Consider the following 24,357-nt stretch of genomic DNA (forward strand, 5'->3'; position numbering starts at 1 on the left):
ATAGAAGCCAGGAGGTCTTATCGAGTCCTTGGGGCTGTTGCGAGGACTATAGTTTTTACTCCAGGGGAGCTGGGAGGTATTGGAGAGTTTTGAGCAGGGGCAGCCTGGTCTGGCTAATCCTTGGAAGACTCACAAGCCTGCTGAGTGGGGACTGGTCATTAGAGGCAAGGGCAGAAGCAGAGAAACTGGTCAGTGGCCTGTTGCATCAATCCAGGGGAGAGGCTGGCTGGGACAGGGTGATGGTTGGGGTCAATACAGACGTGGTCAGGAGGTGGGTGGAGAGACCTGGAAGATTCTTTGCAACGCTGCCACTTGCCCTAGGAGAAGACTCACATTGCAATTTCTTCTCTCTAGGCTAGCTTGTCACTTACTGCAAGGGTTTCCCTCAGGGAGCCTCCTGCTGCTGGGCACCATGACAGTGAGGGGGGCTGTGCTGGCCCCAGATCCAGCGTCGCCCACGACTGCAGCAGCCTCGCCCAGCGTCTCCGTGATCCCCGAGGGCAGCCCCACTGCCATGGAGCAGCCTGTGTTCCTGATGACAACTGCCGCTCAGGCCATCTCTGGCTTCTTCGTGTGGACGGCCCTGCTCATCACATGCCACCAGGTACCCAAGCCTGGCAGGGGGCCTCTAGAAGGGTCCAAAAGGTTCCTGGCCCAACAGAGTGTGAGTTAGGCTAGGCCAGGCTGTGCTGCAGTAGTAGGTAAGCCCTGTGTTATCAGAGGCTTCCCTTGATAGAAGTCTACTTGTTTTTTGTTTTTTGGTTTTTTTTGAGGCAGAGTCTCACTCTGTCACCCAGGCTGGAGTGCAGTGGTGCAATCTTTGCTCACTGCAACCTCTGCCTCCTGGGTTGGAACAATTCTCTTGCCTCAGCCTCCCGAGTAGCTGGGACTACAGGCATGCGCCAAGAAGTCGCCTTCTTGCCCACGTCCCAGGGCCCAGTATGCAGCACAGGTTCCGACGTGTGACTCTGGCATCAAGCGTCGCCCATCTGACAGCTGGCAGCAGGGAGTGTGTGAAGGCACTCTGGATATTTAACCACCTCCATCCAGAGGCGACACTCGTCACTGTTCACCTTCCATTGGCTGGAACTAGTCTCGTGTCGAACCTAAGTGACAGAGAGCCTAGAACCGCAGGAGCACAGGGACAGGGACCGCTTTGCAGATGAGAAAATGGAGAGCCAGAAGGGGAGGGGAAGAGGAACTAGCCCGGTCACTTGGAAGTTGGTGGCAGACTGGGATAGAAGTCAAGTCTCCTGTCTGCCTGTACTCGTGGCCCCAGAGGAGGCTGATGTGGGCGGGGACTGGCCTTGGCAGCCTGCAGAGGTTTGAGGGTGGTCCAGTGGAGAGGGGCAGGGCGAGTCCGCTCGTGTTCCCCAGTCAACCCCTTGCCAGATGCCCTGCGTCCCCATCCCTTTTAGAACCCATTTGCGTCCAAGGCTTTTGGCCCATAGCAGATGGAGAATATTTTGTTCTTTTCCTCCCCAGCCCAGGTCTCAGCTGGGCCAAGTGTGATGTCATGAGAGCTGGGACGAGACACCCAGGGGCTGCCGGGACTGAGGACCGTGGTAGAGCAGCTCTTGGCATTTGTGTGTAGCTTTTACTTTTTTCCTCTGCTTCCTAAAAGTAGCATTCATTCTTCTAACTTCCTGGTGAGGTAGGCAGTGCTGCCTCTGTTTACCAGATGGGAGGAGGAGGCACAGCCTGAGGACATCCCTGCAGCCACTCAGCCAGGAAGTGTGTCCACCTGCCATAGAGTGAGGGCCCGGTCTGTCTTGCCATAAGTTAAGGGATGGGGCAGGGCTGCAACCCAGATGGCAGTGATTTAGCTCAGTGCTGCCACAGTCACAGCTGGAGTGAGGCAGAGGGAAAGGGCACACACTGATGGCCCAGAGCTGCCTGTGCGTGAGGTCCCCTGGGGAGCTTGTGGAAACTGGATTTCCATCCTCGTCCCTGGCCCTCCTGTGGTCTGGGGTGTGGGCTCACCGCCACCTGCACCTGCAAGACCGTCCCGCGAGCACTGCTGCATGCACTCCACGAGCCTTGTGCACGCCCGCTGGTCTGAGTCTCACAATGGCCTTGGGAGGCAAGTCTTGTCATCCCCTTTTTGCAGAGCAGGGCTCTGAGGCTTGGGTAGGTCCCGTGCATCGGGTCACAGGGTGGCAGAGCTGGAAGCCCACCTGTCCTCCTGTTCCTGCGGACAGGAGGGTCACCTGCTGACCCCGCACCTCTGCCCCCAGATCTACATGCACCTGCGCTGCTACAGCTGCCCCAACGAGCAGCGCTACATCGTACGCATCCTCTTCATCGTGCCCATCTACGCCTTTGACTCCTGGCTCAGCCTCCTCTTCTTCACCAACGACCAATACTACGTGTACTTCGGCACCGTCCGAGACTGCTACGAGGGTGAGGATGGGGGTGGAGTGGGGAGGGCCGGCTGGGGGCCGGGAGGCTGGGAGCCCCTCTCCCCACATTCCTCCCCGAGGGGCCTCACGAGGACTGTCTTGACACATCCCTGGCTTCTTTACCTGCTACAGGGTTTCTGTCCCAAATTGACAGGTAACAGCACATGCAGCCACAGTCTCACCTCACAGGTGCCTGAAGCAGGGACCCTCCACCTGGGTCTCGTTTTTCAATGCCAGCATCTCAGGCAGGGTGGAGGCAGTAAGCAAGTGGTCTGTTTGTAGAGACCCCAGGTGGTCCCAGGTGCAGTTGGGTAGGGACCAATCCAGGGATCCCTGGCATGTCAGTGGCAGGGCTGGGCATCTGTCCCCATGGGTCTTAATTCTGAGGGCTTTGTCCCATGAGTGGGTGCCCTACTGCGCCACCCAGGAAGAAGACTCGATTCCTTTCGGGGACTTGGTTCTGGATGTGGAGTGGAGACATCACCTGCTCCTGTCCTGAGCTCTGACCACAGGCCAGGAGCTGGAAAGAGGAAAAGCCAGCCTCACCCCTGCTGCCCTGAGGGAGTCTGTGGCCCCTAAACAGTCACCACAAGGAGACCAGGATGCTGCTGTCACGGGAGCTGGCCTCTGACCTGTCTTGGGCAGGTCCCAGGCATTCCTCCTCCATCAGAGGCCAGCGATGCCCAGGTCTGCCCTGGACAGGCCAGCAGGAATGGAGAGGAGGGGTTCCTCAATTCAAGACCCCTACACTGGGCCGGGTGCAGTGGCTCACACCTGTAATCCATTACTTTGGGAGGCCGAGGCGGGCAGATCACCTGAGGTTGGGAGTTTGAGACCAGCCTGACTAACATGGAGAAACCCCGTCTCTACTAAAAATGCAAAATTATCTGGGCATGGTGGTGCACGCCTGTAATTCCAGCTACTCAGGAGACTGAGGCAGGAGAATTGCTTGAACCCAGGAGTCTGAAGTTGTGGTGAGCCGAGATTGTGCCATTTCACTCCAGCCTGGGCAACAAGAGCAAAACTCCGTCTCAAAAAAAAAAAAAAAAAAAAAAAAGGACCCCTACATTGATACTCATGCCATTCTCAGAGTGTGAGGTTTCCTGTCTCCTACCCACACCTGTGCTGCTGGTTTTAGATAAAGTGACTGGATGTGGTTTTTCTCATCTCAGGCTGAGCAGCTCTGGCCATGCCCGGTTGTCTGTTTCCCTGACCTGGAAGGTGCTGCCCCAGGCCTGTACTCTGTGGATATTGGGGTGAGGCATGCTCATCCCCCAAGCGCTGGAGTCTCTCTTCTTGTCTACGTTGAACCTTGTGTATCCCTGAGAACTCATAGGGCACAGGAGATGCCTTTAGGTTTGGCAAGAAAGTGAAGTTGCTGAACAGGAGGATATTGCACCCCAGGCTGTCATATTTCTGCCTGCCCACCCCCAACTGCGGCCACATCAGGCAGGTGCTTCCCAGCCTCAAGGGCTTGATGTGTGCCATGTCCCTGGCCTGGGAAGCTCTTCTGCTCTGCGTGGGGTCCCTCCTTTCCATCCGTCTGTTCCCTGCCACTCACTCCCAGCAACTCAGTAACTTCCCATGTTCCCTCCTCGCAGGCTGGCGTTCCGTCCTGTCCTTCCAGGTGAGAATGCTGAGGCCAGGTGGGGACCTGCTCAGGGCTTAACTGGGGCTCTCGTGTCTGATGTTCCTGGAAGCAGCCAAGTCTCCAGGGAAACCTCTGGGTCCCTGGGGCACCATAAAGGCTGGAATTGGCGAAGGGTGGGGCTGAGAATCCTCTTCCATTCAGCTGCCAGCCTCGCATGGGTACCCAGGGGCAGCCTCTGTCCACCTGTTCCTTCAGAAGCACAAAGCTGTTCCCTGCCAAGGCGGCCTCTCCTGTGTGGTCGGGGGACAAGTGTGGGCTCTCTTCTCGGCAGGACCCCGAAGACGGGCGCATGGCAGAAGGCGGGGCACACAGCCAGGGGAGCCTCCGCTTCACCCTCACTCTGTGCCCCAGAGGCGGCAGCAGATGGCTGGCGGGCACCCCTCGCTCCAGAAGCCTCTTTGTTCAGGCCCCGCCTGCCCTGACCTGCCTCCCAGCCCAGGGAGAGGTCCTCCAGGAAGTCGGCCGCCCTGTGAAGTACATCTCCTAGCAACGCGATTATCCCTTTGGCCTGGCCTCTCCCAGGGAGTTTACAAACAGCACAGCAGCTGCGGTGAAGTTCAGGCTGCCCCCGAGTTCACCAGCTTTTTTTTTTTTTTTTTTTTTTTTTTTTTTTTGAGACCATTGCCAGGCTGGAGTGCCGTGGTACGATCTCAGCTCACTGCAACCTCCACCTCCCAGGTTCAAGTGATTCTCCTGCCTCAGCCTCCCGAGTGGCTGGGACTACAGGCGTGCACTACCACACCCAGCTAATTTTTGTATTTTTAGTAGAGACGGCGTTTCACCATGTTGGCCAGGATGGTGTCACTCTCTTGACCTCGTGATCTGCCCACCTCAGCCTCCCAAAGTCGTGGGGATTATAGATGTGAGCCACCATGCCTGGCCGAGTTCACCAGCTTTCAGCATCAGAGGCAGTGGGGCCTGCTCCTCGCCTTGTCCCTGCACCACTGCTCTGCGTCCTAGCCCCTCTCTTGCAGCTGCCTCTGTAGAGTCAGTGATGGGGCAGTCCCTTAAAACTCAAAGAGGTCCCCCCATGTATTCCCCCTCCCACCCTTCCTTCTAAGTGCCCAAGAGGGGCCAGGAGGACCCTGGAGGAGCGGGATTCGCCTGGGCTGGAGAACTCTGCAGGTCCAGCCAGCCTCTCCTGAGGGCTCACTCAGAGCTGGGCACTGCAGTCATTTGCTTTCTTTCTTTCTTCTTTTTTTTTTTTTTTTTTTTTTTGAGATGGAGTCTTGCTCTGTCACCCAGGCTGGAGTGCAGTGATGCGATCTTGGCTCACTGCAACCTCCGCCTCCCGGGTTCAAGCTATTCTCCTGCCTCAGCATCCCAAGTAGTTGGGACTACAGGCGCACGCCGCCACACCCGGCTAATTTTATTTTTGTATTTTAATAGAGACAGGGTTTCACCGTGTTGCCCAGGCTGGTCTCAAACTCCTAGCTCAGGCAATCCGCCCACCACCTCGGCCTCCCAAACTGCTGGGATTACAGGTGTGACCCAGCAAGCCCGGCCTTGCTTTTTTTCTTTTTCTTTTTTTTTTTTTTTTGAGACGGAGTCTTACTCTGTCGCCCAGGCTAGAGTGCAGTGGCACGATCTCGGCTCACTGCAAGCTCCGCCTCCCGGGTTTACGCCATTCTCCTGCCTCAGCCTCCCGAGTAGCTGGGACTACAGGTGCCCGCCACCACGCCCGACTAAGTTTTTGTATTTTTTAATAGAGACAGGGTTTCCACCATGTTTGCCAGGATGGTCTCGATCTCCTGACCTCGTGATCCACCCGCCTCGGCCTCCCAAAGTGCTGGGATTACAGGCATGAGCCACTGCACCCAGCCACTTTTTTTATTTGTTAACAAAATTCTGCTTTTAAAAAACACTGAAAAAATTTACGTTTATTAAAGTAATATAGGCATATGGTTGAAACACAAAACTCCTCTAACTCCTCACTCCGAAGTTCACTGTACTTTCAACTCTTTCAGCTGTTTTCTTCCTAGAATGACCTAAAAATATGCTTATACTGGTTTTTGTTGTTATTTTTCAGTTTTATATACGTAGTGACTTCCTGTTGTGGAAGGGCTTTGTTTGAGAGACAGGTCTTGTTCTGACACACATAGGTGTGTGCTGCCACCATGCTCCAGTAATTTTTTTTTTTTTTGTAGAGATGAGGTCTCACTGTGTTGCCTAGGGTGGTCTCAAACTCCTAGGCTCAAATGATCCTTCTGCCTTGGCCTCCCAGAGTGCCGGGATTATAGGCATGAGCCACCGCATTCTATCCATTTCCTTTTCCTGTGTAACTTTTTGTTTTTTGCTTCAGTGACTACTTGCCTTCTTTTAGTTTGCTCAGTTTTCTACATACCTATCATTAGTTTATTCCTAAATACTTCAATTGAATTTAAAAACAAAACATAACAAAAACCAAACCAGCCCTGCTCTCAGTAAAGCCAGGCCAATCCAGGAATCCATGAGCTCTGCCATTTTCCCCATGGCGTTTCTCCTGGAACCTTCTCCCTGTGGTGCAGTCAGGAATGCCTGCTTTCCAGGCTCCCGCTGCTCAGCTGTTGCCCTGGCTCTTTCATTCACCATCAGCCTGGAAACTGCTTCTCCTGTGCTGAGTCACCTGTTCCGTGGAGGCTGTTTCCTCCTTGTTCGTGGTTTGCTGTCTCCGCCTGGTTGGAGCACATCTTCCAGCAGCTTCCTGAGAAAGAGAATGCATGGGAGGTCTATTTTGTGGAATCTGAAAATATCTTTAGTATATTGTTCTATTTGACTGGTATTCAAGGGAAATACAATCCTAAGTTGGAAATCCTTCTCCCTTTGAATTTTGAAGGCATGTCTTCACTGTCTTAGATTCTGATGTAATTTCTGGAAAGTCTCCTGCATTCGATCCCTAGTGCCTGTGTGTGTGTGTGACCTGCTTCACTCTTTTTTTTTTTTTTTTTTTTGCTTTTTTTTCCCCTCTCCTCTTTGTATTTAGGATCTTGTCTTAATCCCCAGAGTCCTGAAATCTCACAGGAGGTGGGATAGTCATTGTGCTCAGCAACCTGGCGGGCCCTTCCAGCGTGGATGCTCCTGCCTTAAGGTTCTGGGAAGTCTTTCTGTATGTTTCTTTGATCATTTCTTCCCCCCACTTTCTTCCAATCTCCCTTTCTGGAATTCCTGTTAGTAGCACCTCATGCTTCCGGATTGAGCCTCAAATTTTCTTTCTTTTTTTTTTTTTTTGAGATGGAGTCTTGCTGTGTCGCCCGGGCTGGAGTGCAGTGGCCGAATCTCAGCTCACTGCAAGCTCCGCCTCCCGGGTTTACGCCATTCTCCTGCCTCAGCCTCCCGAGTCGCTGGGACTACAGGCGCCCGCCACCTCGCCCAGCTAGTTTTTTGTATGTTTTAGTAGAGACGGGGTTTCACCGTGTTAGCCAGGATGGTCTCGATCTCCTGACCTCGTGATCCGCGCGCCTCAGCCTCCCAAAGTGCTGGGATTACAGGCGTGAGCCACCGCGCCCGGCCGAGCCTCAAATTTTCTTTATAATTTTCTGGCTCTTTTTTGGTACTGTTTTCCAGGAATTTTGTTTTGTTTTGTTTTCTGTTTTCTTTTTTTTTTAAATCTTACCTTTGAGCTTTTCTATTGAATGTTTTATTTCCTTTATCATGTTTTAAAATGTCAGTAGCTCTCTCCATTCTTGTTCTTTATGATGCCTTGTTCTTGATACAGGAGAGAGTATTGTTCTTTGGTCGCTGGGGATGTTCACAGTTTTCTTCTGTTCCCTACATTGTCTCTATCTCTTGAGTTCCTTTCATCTATTTGTTCGCTTTGGTCTTTGACCTTCTTGTTAGAAGCGCTCCTCAAATATCAGTGTCCTTGGCTATTTTTTATATTTAAGAACGGGGCTGAAAATACCAGCAACTCAGGAGGCTGAGGCAGGAGGATGGCTGGAGCCCAGGAGTTTGAGGCTGCACTGAGCCGTGATCATGCCACTGCACTCAAGCCTGGCAACAGAGCAAGACCTTTCTCTCCCTGTTCCAGAAAAAAAAGAAAATTGCTGGGCCTCCTGATTGGGTGATGGAGTGTGGGGTGTTTCCGTGGCTATTTGTATGCAGCATGGGGGCAGGTACCAAATGAAGGCTTTTTAAATTCTGGGACCTCTTTCTATAAAGAGTAATTTCTCATCTCCTGCCTCAAAACACTGAGCAGGCTGAGTGACCGGTGCAGAGTGGCAGAGACCTGAGAGGACCTCTTGCCCTTCATATTCAGGCTTAGTCTTTGGATTTTCTCCTAGTCGTCCCATTACGGCCCTCAGCTGGACCGTGTTCTGAGGATGGAGCTATGTCAGCCTTTGTTGAAACTTATAATCCAGTGGTTCCACGTGGAGACTTAACCAGCTTCTGCATCTGTATCCTCACCCACAGCCTCCAGAGCTGCCTGGCATGTGCAGTGCTGAGGTTTCCTAGGGCTCTGCCTCCCACCCCCACCCCGCTAACTGTCCGCCACTCGGTGACCGTGTAGCGGTGAGCATGTGGCGTTCAGAGCTTTGTTGATGTCAGTTGGCTGTTGCCATTCCCCTTGTCCTTGAAGGTTTGCTCCCCACCCCACCTTCATTCCTTCTCATTTCAGTGGCGTTAGGAGGGCGAGGAGGGGGATAATGGAGATAAGTGTATGTTTAGCCTGTGAACTTGTGACTGGTGCTTCCTGTTCTCAGAGAGAGGGCTGAGTCTTGGAAGAGAGCTTGGTGCCACGTACCGTCTGCGAGGGCTGGAATTCATAGCACTGGCATGCGTCACCAGAGGTTGTACAGTGGCAGGCAGATGGGGGCAGGGTGGGAACCACCCCCCATGTGCGTTTAGTGTTTGATTGTGGGGTTGGGGGTGGGCCGTAAAGACAACTCTGAGGCAGCGCTGGGGAGTTCTGTGATCAGAGGCACGGGGCCTTGGGGTTCAGAGGCAGGAGACAGTGTCCGTATGTCGCTTTATGCAGTTGCTGTTTGTTAAGAATGTTTGCGTGGCATTTCACAGTTTTCCCACGTGTTTTTCATCACTGTTAGCTCATTCTCACCTCCCAAGTACCTGGCAGAGTATATATATTATCATCCCCATTTTACAAATGTGAAAAAATTTTGAATAGTCTCTGAATCTTGTCCAGAGTGACCCAGATCGTAATGGCCAAAGGCCAGACTCACACCTGGGTCTCTGAATCCTGGGGCTCTTTGCCAGCGTGGTAAAGGAGAGGACGGGACAAGTTTCTCCCCTGGAAAAGTGTGAACTCCTGTTAGGGAAAGAGATTTGAATGCATGAAAGCAACAGAGAATGATGCTTCATTCACTGTCCAACTGGGGTGAGCACAGCCAAGGGCCACACGAGGGCCACAGGCCAGTTTGCTGCCAGAAGGACTCCCGGGCTGGCCGGGGCACTGGCTGGCCGGGGCTCTTACAGATAGAGCCAAGGATTATGAGACCCCAATAGTGGCCGGGCATGGTGACTCACGCCTGTAATCCCAGCACTTCGGGAGGCCGAGGCGGGTGGATCATGAGGTCAAGAGATTGAGACCATCCTGGCCAACATGGTAAAAGCCCATCTCTACTAAAAATACAAAAATTAGCTGAGCATGGTGGTGCACACCTGTAGTCCCAGCTACTCAGGAGGCTGAGGCAGGAGAATCACTTGAACCCAGAAGACAGAGGTTGCAGCGAGCCGAGATCGCACCACTGCTCTCCAGCCTGGCGACAGTGAGAGACTGTCTCAAAAAAACAAAGAAAAGAAAAGAAAAAAAAAAGAACTCGATAGATCCGAGTGCAGAAAGACATTCAGAAGAAGCCGGTAGAAGAGAAGTCAGAAACAGCATTTGGGGTGGCGAGAAGCAGGAATAAGCAGAATCAGCAGAGGACCAAAAAGCCACGAGGGGGCCAGGTGCGGTGGCTCACACCTGTAATCCCAGCACTTTGGGAGGCCAAGGCAGGTGGATCACCTGAGGTCGGGAGTTCGAGCCCAGCCTGGCCAACATGGAGAAACCCCGTCTCTACTAAAAATACAAAATCAGCCCGGCGTGGTGGCACATGCCTGTAATCCCAGCTACTTGGGAGGCTGAGGTAGGAGAATTGCTTGAACCCAGGAGGTGGAGGTTGTGGTGAGCTGAGATTGTGCCATTACACTCCAGCCTGGGCAACAAGAGCAAAACTCTGTCTCAAAAAAAAAAAAAAAACCAAAAAAAAAAACAAAACAAAAAAACCAATAGGGAGGAGAAGAGGAGCCATTTGGCACAACTTGAAGTCTGGGGTCACTTGTACCACGCAGACCCCTGCCCCCTTGGTTGCAACACATTGTGCCCATTCTTGTCCAGGATGATCACCCATCACTGAAAAGGGGCAGAAGAACATTCTAAGGCCCCTATTTTCTTTTTTTTGAGACGGAGTCTCGCTCTGTCGCCCAGGCTGTAGTGCCGTGGCGTGGTCTCAGCTCACTGCAAGCTCCGCCTCCCGGGTTCACGCCATTCTCCTGCCTCAGCCTCCCAAGTAGCTGGGACTACAGGCGCCTGCCACCATGCCCGGCTAATTTTTTGTATTTTTAGTAGAGACGGGGTTTCACCGAGTTAGCCAGGATGGTCTCGATCTCCAGTTATCTGAAATACAGAATGTCCCAGTCTTTCCAAGTAATCAGAGTGTTTCTCTGCAGCAGAGGGCTGGGCCATGAGGCCAGCTTTAGGCGCCGAAGGTGTGCACAGGAGATGAGCTTAGAATGGCCCAGTGTGCCCAGGGCCATTGAGGTTCTGCACACAGTGTGTGGCACACAGTAGGCGCACAGCGAGTGTGCATTGAAGTTATAGTGAGTTATATGAGTGTGTCTGCCTCCTGACCCTGGGAGCTGCATGCAGAAACGTGGGAGGGCAAGTACTGAGTCTTTTCTCAAAGCCCAGGGGCTCTTGGGGCAAGTGTCTTAGGTGCTCCGTGCCTGAATTTCCTTATCTGTAAGTGGGGATAACTCCATCCTTGTGGGGGAATGGGGTGGCGGTTGTTGGAGGGGTGTGTGAACATGTAAAGCCTTACAACTGCTGGATTCTGTAGCAGTTACTAGGTCATGGGCCAGCTGAGAGGCTGGGTCAGGAGCAGTCTCTTGTACTACAGCTTCCTACCCAGACTCAAGGAGCTGCCGATAGGAAAGAAGCCCATTCAAAAGAAGCCAGTAGAGGAGAGGTCAGAAGCAGCATTTGGGGTGGCGAGAAACAGGAATAAACAGGATCCGCAAGGGACAGGAAAGTCACGAGGGAGAAGCCTGGAGCCTCGGGTTTGGAAGGGACCCCTTTAGAAAGTCTGCTGAGGGGTGGCCCAGCCTGATTGCTTCTGTTGGCAGCAAGCTCACGACTTCCATCTCTGGACTCTACCCGTTAGAAATGGTTTCTTATAGGCCAGGCGCAGTGACTCATGCCCTTAATCCCAGCACTTTGGGAGGCTGAGACCAGCAGATCACTTGAGCCCAGGGGTTCAAGACCAGCCTGGACAACATGGTGAAACCCTGTCTCTACAAAAAAACCAAAAAGCAAAAATTAGCCAGGCATGGTGGCACATACCTGTAGTCCCAGCTACTCAGGAGGCTGAGGTGGGAGGATCGATTGAGCTTGGGAGGTCAAGGCTACAGCGAGCCATGATCGCATCTGTGCACTCCAGCCTGGGCAACAGACTGAGACCCTGCATCAAAGGAAAAAAAAAAAAAAAAAAAGGAAATGGTTTTTTATATTGAGTATATTGAGCTGCAGTCCTGGGATCTGCCCCTGGGAGTCCCATCTGACCCTGGGAACAAGGTGCTTGTCACGTCTATTAAGAGAGTGACCCCTGATGTCTTCTCATTCCTAGCACAGTCCTTGTTTTGTGTTCATCCTGGTCCTTCTCTCCTGATAGTGTGCATTTGTCTGTAGTTTAAGATTTGGTGTCTAGAGTGGGGCAGAAAGTTCTGGGGGGGGGCTTGGGAGTGGGGGATGGACAGCCTACTCTCTTTCCAATGCTGGAGGAGTTCCTCCCAGACGCTGGCCCCAAGGCCATCAACTCTTCAGTCTCCAAAGACAAAACCCTCCAGAGAAGCCACAGCCTGATTGTCCAGGCCAGGAGAGAGGCTGTCTGGTCCCTCATGCTGGTTGCTGCCCTCTGGACTTGGCCTGAGGGCTCCTTGATCATTTAGGAGTCCCCAGGGCTTAGCACAGAGCCTGGCACACCAGCTGTGGTGGATATTTAGGGAGGTGTAGAGTCATTGTGTGTCTCCGAGGCCTCTTCAGGGGTCTGGTACTGGAGCCATGGTGGGAAGGGCGGTGGGCAGTGAGCTTCCCGGCCAAGCACCCTCCCTCCAGCCCCGCCTCAGCTTCTCCGCTCTTCTTACATCCAGGGCACACATCTTTGTGTTTGTTTCCAGGGGATGTGTTGAGTTTTCCATTTAAACACTTTTGCTGGGATGCTGGAGGTGGTGGTTCACATGGCTCTGTACTTTCCAGGAGGGAAACTGATGCGTCTAGTTGGTCAGTGGGGCCGAGCTTGGGCCGGTTGCGTCACGTCTAAGGAGATTCTGTCTCATCTTCTCCAAGAATTAGGGAGTCAATTATCGACTCACTAATGATTCTTTAAAAGGAGCTGTCAGTAAATTGGTATTTTATAGACTAGCTGGCCCCAGAGCACCTCCAAAAGGTCAAGAATCTTGAACTGAGAGAGACGATGACATTTGACAATTCTGATCAGTTGTATGCAGAGCCGGTTACGGATGGACCCCGGCCACGTCATTCAAAAGTGTGCTGACTGCTAACGTGTGTTTTGATGCAGGAAAGGACATGAGCCCAGGTGCCAGGCCTTTCTCGGGAGAGGACTGCAGGGATGGGCTCGCCCGGGAGGGAGCTTCCAGATAGAGGGGGCTCATGGGCCTGGGACCCCTGTGGCTTCCCTGGAGGGTTTTGTCATTAGAGACTGGAAAGCTGATGATCTTGGAGCTAGCCTCTGAGAGGAGCTCCTCCAGTGTTGGAGTAAGAGTGGGGTGTCCCCTCCTGCCCTGCCTGAGCCTGTTGTCATGGCAGGCTCCCCTGGGGAGATGGCACATGTACGTCTGTCCGTTCCTTCCTTCAGTGTTGATTGCGTTTGTAGCTGCCAGGCCCTCGGTAGTCTTTGGAGGTAGGACTGCATTCTACCTGCAAGGAGTTTACGGTCTGGAAAAAGCAGTAGGCAACACCGTGGACTCTTGCCTGTGCGCTCAGCTCATCTAAGGCTCTGCACATTCACAGCCCCTCACCCCACCAAGGAAGGAGTTATCCCGCTTACAAATGAGGAAATTCAGGCATGGAGCGCTTAAGACACTTGCCTGAGGCCACACAGCTCCTAAGGGGTGGGACCACAGTCCACACCAAGACAGGCTGGCTCCAGGGCCCATGGCTCTTTACCTTACTTGATGCTGCTTTTGTGCCAGAAGGATCAGGCAGAGCCCAGAGAGGGGTGGTAGTGAAGTCAGCGGGCTGCAGGACAGAACAGGCGGCATCTCAGCAGGGTCTGCCTCTGGGGTGAGCAGAGGGACTAGAATGTACCGTTGCATGCAGGCGTGAGCGGTCACTGCACGACCCAGGAGCTTCAGTTGTGGTTTTATCTGTATTCCACTTACCATGGCTGTGCAGATACCTACTGCCAAAACACACAAGTGTAAAACAACCATCCAATTTCTTCACGGATATTATAGGGCAAGAATTTGGACTGGGCGTGGGGGAGGTAGTTCGTCCCTGCTCCGTGACCTCTGGGCTTTGGCAGGAGAGTGTGAAGGCCGGGGCAGACCACCTGAAGGCTTGCTCCCTTGTGTGCTTGGCAGTTGATGCTGGCTGTCAGCTGAAGGCCTCGGTTCCCTCACATGAGCCTCTCTCTGCAGTGTCTCCAAAGGCTAGCTCGTGCTTCCCCCCTGCATGGTGGTTGGGTGCAAGGATAGGCACTCAAGGAAGAGCCAGAGGAAAGAGGCCTTTTCTAACCCCTACATCAGATGTCATGAAACATCACTTTGGCTTTAGTCACTCAGGTCCACCAAATGCAAAGGGAGGGTACAGGACCCCCACCTCTCAGAGGTGGGGTGTCAGCATCACGGGCTGTGGCAATCTTTAGAAAATGCAACCGTTGGCCGGGCACGGTGGCTCACGCCTGTAATCCCAGCACTTTGGGAGGCTGAGGTGGGCAGATCACCTGAGGTCGGAAGTTCGAGACCACCCTGGCCAACATGGTGAAACCCTGTCTCTACTAAAAATACAAAATTAGCTGCGTGTGGTGGCGCATGCCTGTAATCCCAGTTACTTGGGAGGCTGAGGCAGGAGAATCGCTTGAACCCTGGAGGTGGAGGTTGCAGTGAGCCAAGGTCGCGCCACTGCACTCCAGCCTGGGCAACAGAGCGAGACTCTGTCTCAAAAAAATAAAAAACAAAACCCAGACAAACAAAAAAGAAAATACAACTGTCATGATATAGCTGGACCCGGCTTAGAATGGACACTGTCATTGTGCTTGGCCTTGTGAGGTTTTGAACAGAGGTTACTGACAGGTTGATACCACATTTGGCTTAATGCCCACCCCTTTCCCTTCGCTCCGTAGTTCTTGCTAGTGAAGAGTCATCTGGAGATTGGTGGAGACTCGTCTGTCCTGAGACATCCTGAGCTGCCTCCAGCACAGGCAGGCAGTACACACGGCCCTCAGCCCTGTCCAAGGGCTCCTGGCCCTGCAGGCAGCACATAGACAGTAATGGTCGTGACAGCCAACACCCAGCACAGTGCGCCCCGGACACACTTCTGAGCACTTTGATGCTCACGCTTCACAGCCACCTGCCAAGTTGGTGCTCCTGTGATCCCCTTTGATAGATGAGGAAACTGAACCCAAAGAGGCTCACACACATCGCATACCTCTGCTGTATGTATGTGAAGGGCAAAGGGACAGTCACAACAAGGCGTAGTCAGCGCTGGGGGACAGACATATAGGGAGGAGCTTCAGTCATGGTTTTATCTGTATTCTACTTACATGGCTGTGCAAATAATTACTACTAAAACACACTAGTGTAAAATAACCATCTGTTTCTTCATGGATATTATATGTGGATGTCACCTGGAGATGGGAGCGCTTAATGGGTTAGGGCAACCGTGAGTCGCGTAAAATGCCGCAAATATGTTCCTTTCCAAATTGCTGAAGGCCAACTTTGCCTAAAAAGCATCACCAGGGCTTTCCACGCCCCAGTTCAGTCAGTGAAACAGTTGTGGTGTGCCCCGTGTGTGCCACCAGTGGCGCCTGTGTCCTGAGGAAGGACAGGAGGAGACAGTCATTATGACACAGGGTGGGAAGCACTGGGAAGTGTCTGCAAATCAGGTTCCGTGGGTAGGAGGGCACTCAATTCCACGATGGTCACCGGGGACTTGTCACACTGGGTGCTGTCCAGCGGGGGTTAATGGATCCTGAGAGCACAGCGGGAAGGGCTCTGGAGCCTCTGGGATCTGGGAGTGCAGAAGCACCGAAGGGTAGAGAACCTGCTCTGGGGAGAAGCGCAGCATTAGTGCTGCTCGGGAGTGGCGGGAGCATGGGCAGGGACCAGGTCACCCATTGAAAGACCAAGTGCCAAGCTGGGCAGCACCAGGGAGCCTTAAAGGACTTTATGCTGCAGGGGCTGGCGGGATGGGATGAGAAGGAGCCCTCTGGCTGCAGGGCCACTGTGGCTCCCTCGACCTGTTCCCCTCACCCTGTTCTGCCCCTCCCCTTGGCTTTGTGCCTTTGCTGGATGCCCATCCTCATTCCCATGTCCTCGCTCTGGCTCTTCCTCTTGCGTTCGTTCCTTTTGGGTACCCTCTGCTGCACCCCTCTTCCTCTTCTCCATGCTCTCCTCCATGCTGGTATATCCATTTGCCTCTAGCACCCTGTAGGCAGCAGCCTTCATTTTGCTGACCCAGCAGAAACCCGCTGACCAGGAGACCTGTTACAGCGTGTTGCTGTATTTATAGCATCCACATTTACAGCAGACGTGCTGTGCCATCACTCCCTGTGGCAAATTTTGGGTCTTTGTGGAGATGTTGAGCCGAGTCCCAATTTAGAATGAGCAGCCTGCCGGGCGCGGTGGCTCACGCCTGTAATCCCAGCACTTTGGGAGGCCGAGGCGGGCGGATCACAAGGTCAGGAGATGGAGACCACGGTGAAACCCCGTCTCTACCAAAAATACAAAAAATTAGCCGGGCGCGGTTGTGGGCGCCTGTAGTCCCAGCTACTCGGGAGGCTGAGGCAGGAGAATGGCGTGAACCCGGGAGGCGGAGCTTGCAGTGAGCCGAGATCGCGCCACTGCACTCCAGCCTGGGCGACAGAGCGAGACTCCGTCTCAAAAAAAAAAAAAAAAAAAAAAATAGAATGAGCAGCCTAAGCTTGCCGAGGTTTCTGCACTGTGTTCTGTGCTGCTTGTGTGCTTTGTCGTAGCTCATAGTGCTGTGTGTATTCCGGATACCGCTACAGGTTGTTGACTGGATGAAGGTTCTGCGCTCTCATTCCTGCTTGCAATTTCTCCCAAGATTTTCATAAAGACTGTTTTGTGGTTATCTTATAAAATTGTGATCTATAACACACAAGTATGTAAGACAAATATTTACTTATAAATACATTAGAGATGAGGTCTCGCTATGTTGCCCAGGCTGGAGTGCAGTGGCCATTCAGAGGTGCGATCCCACTCTGGAGTTGCACTTGCTTTGTTTCCAGCCCGGGCTGGTTCACCCCTCCTTAGGCAACTTGGTGATCCCCCACTCCCAGGAGATCACCATACTACTACCAGTCTCGGTGCAGACACCAGATCGACATAGCACACTACAGCCCAGAACGCCCAGACTCAAGCCGTCCTCCTGCCTCAGCAGTAGCTGGGACCACAGGCACGTGCCACTGCGCCTGGAAAAACTAATAAAGCCAATACCGCTTCCCCCCAGGGTCGACACTGCCAGCCCTCCCAAACCTCCTGAGTGCCCACCCTTATCTCAGCCTTCTCCGGCCTCCCCACATAACCCTGAACTCACGGCAGTCCCTTCCTTGCTTCCCTTTGTAGTATTACGCCAGTGTAGGGGTGCATCCCTGGGTAAGATAATTTAGGTGTGCTGGGATTTGAACTTAGGAGCGGAAGGTCAGCTGTGTGCGTTCTTGACAGGCTCCTTTTGCACAACCTTATGTCCCCCAGGCTCCTCCCTGTTGCCACGCATGGCTGTGGCTCTTTCACCTCCATTGCCGTTTAGAATCCCAGCATCTGTGGACCCATTCTGCTGATTTGACTGGTTTCCCCTGGACACTGTTTTCGCAGCCTTGGTCATCTATAATTTCCTGAGCCTGTGCTATGAGTACCTAGGAGGAGAAAGTTCCATCATGTCGGAGATCAGAGGAAAACCCATTGAGTGAGTATGGAGTCTTCCTGGAGCCCTACACCACCCCGTTTCCTGGGCCTTGTGTACCTGGAGCTGTCCTGGCACCAGCTGGACACAGACCATCTCTGCCCGTGACCTTGACCTGCTGTGCCTCGCCACATTTCCTGAGCCATTCATTCTTCTTGGCGTTTAGGAGGGCCTCTGCGGCTCATTCTCTCTCTCTCTCTTCCTGTCTCAGTCTTAGTGCTTTCCTGTCTGTTTCTGCCTCCTGCAGTTTTTACATTCAGAGCTTTCCAAGTTGGTTTGTCACCCCAGGGCCAGTGCAGCCCTGTGTCCCTCCGCCTATGGCACATGCAGATGCCCTGCCATACCTCTCCCTGTGCTTGGCCTCGGGTTCAAAGTCTGCCCGGGATGTGTGCCCCAGCTCCTCTGGGTGGATGGGAGGGCGGCCTTCCCCACCCCACCGTTCCTAAGTCCTGGCTCTTCACTCACCGCTGCTGCCTCCCATGCTTGTCTCCTCCAGGTCCAGCTGTGTGTATGGCACCTGCTGCCTCTGGGGAAAGACTTACTCCATCGGGTTTCTGCGGTTCTGCAAACAGGTGTGTGCCCCCAGCAGCTGCCTAGGTCAGGAGGAGCAGGGTGGGGACTGGGAAACCCTGCCCTGGGCTGCCCTGGGCCCCACCTGAAGAGGTTCCCTTTCCTATGAGGCCCCCCAGACCCCCAGCACCCCAGCACCCAGCCCCCGAAGCTGTTAGGCGGGCACCACATTAGCAGGGTGTGCTTGGAGGGGCAGCGACCGGCATCCTGGGAGTGTCTGCTGCATTGTGGGCAAGAGCTGAGCCCAGACTCTTGCTCGTGTGACCAAGTCTTGGTGTGTGTGAGAATCAGAAGTGGTGCATGGGGATTCTAGAACCTCCATTTGAAAACTTCTCATCAGCTACAGCTAGGGGGCAGGAGGGTTTTGGCATTAAAGACACACGCTAGAACAGGCCTGTGCCATCTCTCCCTGCATTTCCTGGTTGGCAGTCCAGCCGCTCTAGCTTCCTGGGCTGACCTCCATGTGGTCTAGAGTAACCTGGGCGGAGGCAGTGTGGTGGGGTCACTCAGTGTGTGGGCCTGGGTGTCTGACCATCCGAGCCTGATTTCCAGCTTTTCTTCTGACTGTGTGACCTTGGATAATTGGCTCACCCTCTCTGAGCTTTAGTTTCCTCCACTGTAAAATGAGTGTAATGATACTCCTCTCGAGAGATGGTTGTGAGGATCAGATGAGGTCATGGATGTAGAGCTTTCAGCCCGGTGTGGCGGAGCCCACGGCCTCCTGTTCAGGGAGGCAGAGTCGGAGGGGATCACGCCCAGTCTTCATGACCTCGTCTCCTCTGGGGCTCTGTAGGGGCTCTGTCATGTCAGCCTCTCCAGCTTCACCAAGAGTAGTCACGAAAGGATACGAAACCCACAGCCAAGTCACTGTGGCTTGGGCAGGGAGGGCAGGGCCTGCTGCTCCCTTCTGTGCAGGGCCCAGGCCACAAGGCGGGCACACCCACAAAGCCTCTGCCTGGCCATGCCAAGTCTCCAGTTCTGCTTCCAGACCTTCCTTCCTTAGCATGTTCCTAAATTCAGAATCTCACCATCGGACCTGCAGGGAAAGAGTTAAAACTATCCTGGGTTCAGGGTGGGGCATTGAAAGCCATTGTTTACCAGTTGGTGCAGCCACCCAGGTTCCGGCCAGCTGTGACTCACCGCCTTGTTTGACGATTATATTGTCTACAAAGTTTTGATTTCATGATTGTTAGCTAGGGTGGCCTTGTTAGAAATGATTCCCCAGCCCTGTGGGCTCAGACGTTCTGCTCTTGTTCCTGACGGTGGCAGGGAGAGATGCAAGAAGTAAGAGAACAAAAGAGGCCTCTTCGTTTCTTTACCAAGGCGAGAGAGCACACCCCACAGCTTTGTCCTGGGCGCACAGAGACGGGCCTTTGACTCCTCAGGGCCAGCGCTCAATATCCAGATCTTCTGGAGAGATGCCCTACTTAAAGCAGAGATTCCCGATCACCACTCACTGCCCTAGCCCGCAGGAGAAGCTCTGGAATGGAGCCCTGGAACCTGGCACGTGTCTAAAACTCCCCGGGGGGTTCTGATGTCCAGCCCAGCCTGGGAACTGCTGACTGGTCCAGGGTATGGTGAGGTGATGATTCTGGGGCCTACTGGCCTGGGCTCTGCTTCTGCTGCTTCAGCTTCTCTGTGCCTCAGTTTCCTCATCTGTACCGTGAGGATAATGATAGCACCCACATCAGGGGGCTGTCATGAGTACTAGGTGAACTGACCCAGGGAAGCACCAGCCTGCTGCCAGGCTCATAACTAGAATTCACTCATACTGCCGCTCTTCCCTTTTCCCAGGCTCATAACTAGAACTCACGCAAACTGCCGCTCTTCCCTTTTCCCCAGAAGGTGCCAGTCCCACTTCTTCTAGGCGGGATGACAGGGCCAGGGACGTTCTTTGGGGCTTTCTGGGAGTGGGACTACACGTCTGCCCCATCACACACGCCCCTCCGTATGGCAGCCCCATGGTGCGGGCTGCCTGGGGCTCCCCTGCAAGCCTGGCTCAGATCCCTGGTTGGGGCAGAAGCTGCAGTTTCCACAGATCACTGTTCCCGCTCCAGGCTCCTCGTCCTTTTTTCAGCTACACTAGCTGAGCCTTTTGGATTGGATTTAACCACCCCCCAGCTCCTCAGGAGGGGCCTTAGGGCTTAGATTTATTTGCTTTCAAGATAATGGTGATACTAGTGATGTTATGGGCACCACGGGTCCTCCCGTAGGGAATCGGGAAAACCTGGCTGAGGAATTCTTTCCGTGGCTCAGCCAACTAGCAGGCGCCGTTAGTGCATGCACAGAGGCGGGACACTCCCGAGAAGACACTGCGCTTCCTGGCTGTGCCACCCCGCAGCAGTGGCCCTGTGGTGTGGGGAGTGACTACGTCCTTTTCACCAGGGAGTCTGTGCTCAGAGGCCAAGTGACTGCCCAAGCTGTCCCCAGAGTTCAAACTCAGATTTCGAGACTGTGGAGCCCACGTGCTCTGGGGCTACATTTCCTGAGTCACCTCCATCCCCAGAGTGACCTGTGCTCACCAGAAACCCTGGACCCAGATCCAGAGAGTGGGGCCAGGAACCGGACAGGGGGTGGACCTGGAGGATGGGAGGAGGCCCTCACCTGTGCCGGCTACGCGGTGGCTGGTTCCTTGAGCGGGGCCCCAGCCTTGCTCCAGGCACCAAGGTCTCTAGGACCTGGCCCTGTCCATTTCCTCGGCCATCTCTCCAGTGCGCAGCCCCTTGCACTTGTCCACCCTCTACCTCGGGGCCTTGGTGCAAGCTGCCCCCTCTGCCTGTCGAACCTTTCGTCTCCAGCACCCTCCTGATGGTCCTGGCTCGAGAAGCTTCCTTGTGTGCATCTCCTGTCCCCCGCCTCCATCATACCCTGCCACACTGTTCCTTCCTTCCTCCACATGCTCATCTCACACACGGCATTGCGTGGGCTGCATCTCCTACATGTTCTGCCCTCTGCCCCATGCAGACAGCAGTCCCCTGGGAGCAGGACACAGAGCCATCCCCCCATCCCCCCCATCTCCTCTATCCTTCCATCCTTCCATCCCCTCCATCCCTTCGTCCCTCCAACCCCTCCGTCCCTCCGTCCCCTCCGTCCCCTCCGTCCCCTTCATCCTCTCTGTCCCTCCATCCGGCACAGTTCTGGCTGCCAGAAGCAGAGCTTGCTTCATGCCTTCTGCGTTCCTCCTCCACACTCAACTCCTTTTCCCCCCGACAGGCCACCCTGCAGTTCTGTGTGGTGAAGCCACTTATGGCGGTCAGCACTGTGGTCCTCCAGGCCTTCGGCAAGTACCGGGATGGGGACTTTGAGTAAGCAGCGGGTGCTCCCCGGGCTGTGTGGGAGGAGTGTTGGCACAGGCTGGTGCCTTGGCTGAGGGAAGGGGGCGGCCAGAGTGGCTGCACAGCCGTGACCTTCCTGGGTGCCTGGTGCTCACGCCCCCCTGAAGTCCGAGCCCAGCAGTGGACACCCTGGCAGTTGGCCCCGCTGCCGGCCCAGGAGTGAACCATTGGCAGCAGTCACATTCACGTCCAGGTTGCAGAGTGGTACCGCGAAGGGATGGGCCACAAAGGGACAGTGACCACTGCTGAGGCAGGGAGCGAGAGGGTCAGAGCCCCAAGAGGTCGGCTCAAGTCCACAGGTACATAAGCCCCTGCTGTGTAAATTGACCACACGCATTTCATTCTGGGCTTAGTGAAAATGACCATGTGGCTGGGCACGGTGCCTCACGCCTGTAATCCCAGCACTTTGGGAGGCCAATGCTGGTGGATCACCTGAGGTCAGGAGTTCAAGACCAGCCTGGCCAACATGGTGAAACCCCGTCTCTACTAAAAATACAAAAAATTAACCGGGCATGGTGACGGGGTGCCTGTAATCCCAGCTACTCGGGAGGCTGAGGCAGGAGAATCGCTAGAACCCAAGAGACAGAGGTTGTGGTGAGCCGAGATCACGCCATTGCACTCCAGCTTGGGTGACAAGAACAAAACTCCATCTCTCAAAAAAAAAAAAAGTGACCATGTGTCTAGCCCTGTGCTTTGAAGCACTTGGCACACACTGTCTGTAAACTGCACAACAGCCCTACCAGGGCAGGTGAGCAAAGGGAGGTCAGGGGGATGCATCCGACCAAGTGAAAAGGCAGCAGAGCTAAGCAGCGTCACCCACTTTGACGCCTGTTATCTGCCTGTCAGGCTATGGCCTCCAGCTCAGCCCTGGCTTCCACACTGGTGTCCAGTGTTAGGAGTGTGGGCACCAGGGCGTAGACAAGTCCATGAGTCACGCAGAGGCAGCAGAGCTGGTCTGGCCTGCAGACGCACCCCGTACACTCCCACCCCTGTCTGTCGCTTTGATCACCCCCTCTGTCCCCTTCAGTGGCTCTTTGAGCTCTGCTGGACATGTGGGGCTAAGAGCCATGGGGACTGTGTGTGGTACAGTCGAGGAGAGCCCCTTCCCTCCAAGGGTCTGTCCCAGCCAGAAAATGCTCCCCGTCCTGCAGCGTCACAAGCGGCTACCTCTACGTGACCATCATCTACAACATCTCCGTCAGCCTGGCCCTCTACGCCCTCTTCCTCTTCTACTTTGCCACCCGGGAGCTGCTCAGTCCCTACAGCCCCGTCCTCAAGTTCTTCATGGTCAAGTCTGTCATCTTTCTCTCCTTCTGGCAAGGTGAGCCCCCTCCCAGCGCCTCGAGGCTGCCCATGCTGCCCTGTCCTCTGTGCTTCCTGCTGCCCCTTCTGCTTATGGTCCCTGGTGCCCGCGGGGCCTGTTCAGAGGGGCCTCAGCCCACTGGGCACTTGCTGGGGGTGAAATCTGAGCCCTCAGGGGCCTTTCCCAGGGGATGGGGGAGATTTGTCGGGGCCGCTACATGGATGGGAGGGCCTAGGAGACCCTGTGAAATCGCTGACATCTCAGTTTTGGTGGCTGGCAAAGAGCTGGGAGAGCAGGGTTTCCGGAGGCTGTGGCCTTGTGTCGCTACTCCTGCCCTACAGGAGCAGCTGTGGCCCTGCTTACATCCTTACTGGGGTGTGTGGGTAGCTGAGTGGGACATTGTGGAAGATGGGGGACCAGGAAGGGGACCAGTCTGGGTCCAGACACCCATGCCTCCTCATCCAGGCATGCTCCTGGCCATCCTGGAGAAGTGTGGGGCCATCCCCAAAATCCACTCGGCCCGCGTGTCGGTGGGTGAGGGCACTGTGGCTGCTGGCTACCAGGACTTCATCATCTGTGTGGAGATGTTCTTTGCAGCCCTGGCCCTGCGGCACGCCTTCACCTACAAGGTCTATGCTGACAAGAGACTGGACGCACAAGGTATGAGCCAGGGTCCTAGGTGACCCCCACTGGGAGAAACAGGGAGCCCCAAACATCCCAGGGCCCTCCCACCTCCCAGCATCCTACAGGTGCGGCTGGGTCAGGACATGGGATCCCGACTCTATGTGCAGAAATGGGGCCACAGAGGTCGGGGAAGAGCAGGTGCCACCAGCACTATGGATTCGGTCCTGGAAGCTCAGGCCACCTGTCTCTTGCAACAGATCCAAGTGTGGAGACCCAGGGATCATACAGACAGAGACTGTAATGAGTAGACAAATTCCCTCAGGCTTCTGACACCCAACACTGTGGTTACCATTTTGTCCTGTAATTCCCTCATCTCATATACTATGTTTTTAAAAAAGAATATTTCTGAGAAACAGACTCGGATGGTAATAGGTTTTAACAGCTTTCTTTTACACCTGCGAATCTTCCTTCTTGCTAGAACGGTGGTAAGTGGCCCCAGTTGTACTGGAAAATGCCCTGGAGAGCTTTTGAAAGGGCTCATACCAGCCCCACCCTCGGAGATGCCGCTGTAATGGGTCTGGGCTGGCAGGCTGTGTGCTCTGAGAGTTCTGTGCTTTAAGCACTCCCAGGGTGGTGTGAATGTGCTGCTGCCGAGACGCTCCAGTGGGCCGGAAGGGCTGCCTCTGGCCACTGGGCAAAGGGGCTTGTCCTTGGAGGATGGGGAAGAGGAGGCTGGGAAGGCCTGAGAATGACTGAGCCAGTGAAGGGGCAGGAGGAACTGGGGAGAGGGGAGCCTCCTTCTCTGACACATCTACCCAGGAGCCTGGCTGCTGCCAGCTGTCTGCCCAAGTGGCTGGAGGCAAGAAACCCACTTCCCCAGGGCCTACCTGCAGGCCCACACAGGCTCCGTGGTGGGTAGTGTGAGTGTAGAAATGTCTGCCTGCAGCGGGGCTCCCCTTCCTTCCCACCCCCCTTCCTCTGTGCCTTCCCTGGTCAGGGAAGACCTACTCTATGGCCCAAAGAGCAGGCGCACAAAGGCCAGGGCTTGCCAGCTGATGGCCCAGTTGGAAGGACCTAGCAAACACCCATCCAGCATTGAGGGCAATGTCCCTTAG

General features: G+C 54.5%; 1 protein-coding gene across 20 annotated transcripts in view; it reads left to right on the plus strand.

Moving 5' to 3' along the window:
* The window catches only part of TMEM184B (transmembrane protein 184B), a 54,454-nt gene that overhangs the window by 26,024 nt on the left and 4,073 nt on the right, over positions 1-24,357 (plus strand). For 4 of the 20 annotated variants that reach the window (XM_015150312.3, XM_077948262.1, NM_001193979.3 and 1 more), the window contains 7 exon segments: positions 355-604; positions 2,238-2,403; positions 17,323-17,413; positions 17,907-17,982; positions 21,194-21,285; positions 22,467-22,636; positions 23,084-23,278. In XM_015150312.3, coding sequence (XP_015005798.1) covers positions 413-604; positions 2,238-2,403; positions 17,323-17,413; positions 17,907-17,982; positions 21,194-21,285; positions 22,467-22,636; positions 23,084-23,278 — 982 coding nt within the window. In that variant the 5' untranslated portion in view covers positions 355-412. 20 annotated transcript variants of the gene reach the window in all.

This window comes from Macaca mulatta, chromosome 10 (genome assembly GCF_049350105.2).
Source record: "Macaca mulatta isolate MMU2019108-1 chromosome 10, T2T-MMU8v2.0, whole genome shotgun sequence".
In the NCBI taxonomy this organism is placed as follows: Eukaryota; Metazoa; Chordata; class Mammalia; order Primates; family Cercopithecidae; genus Macaca; species Macaca mulatta.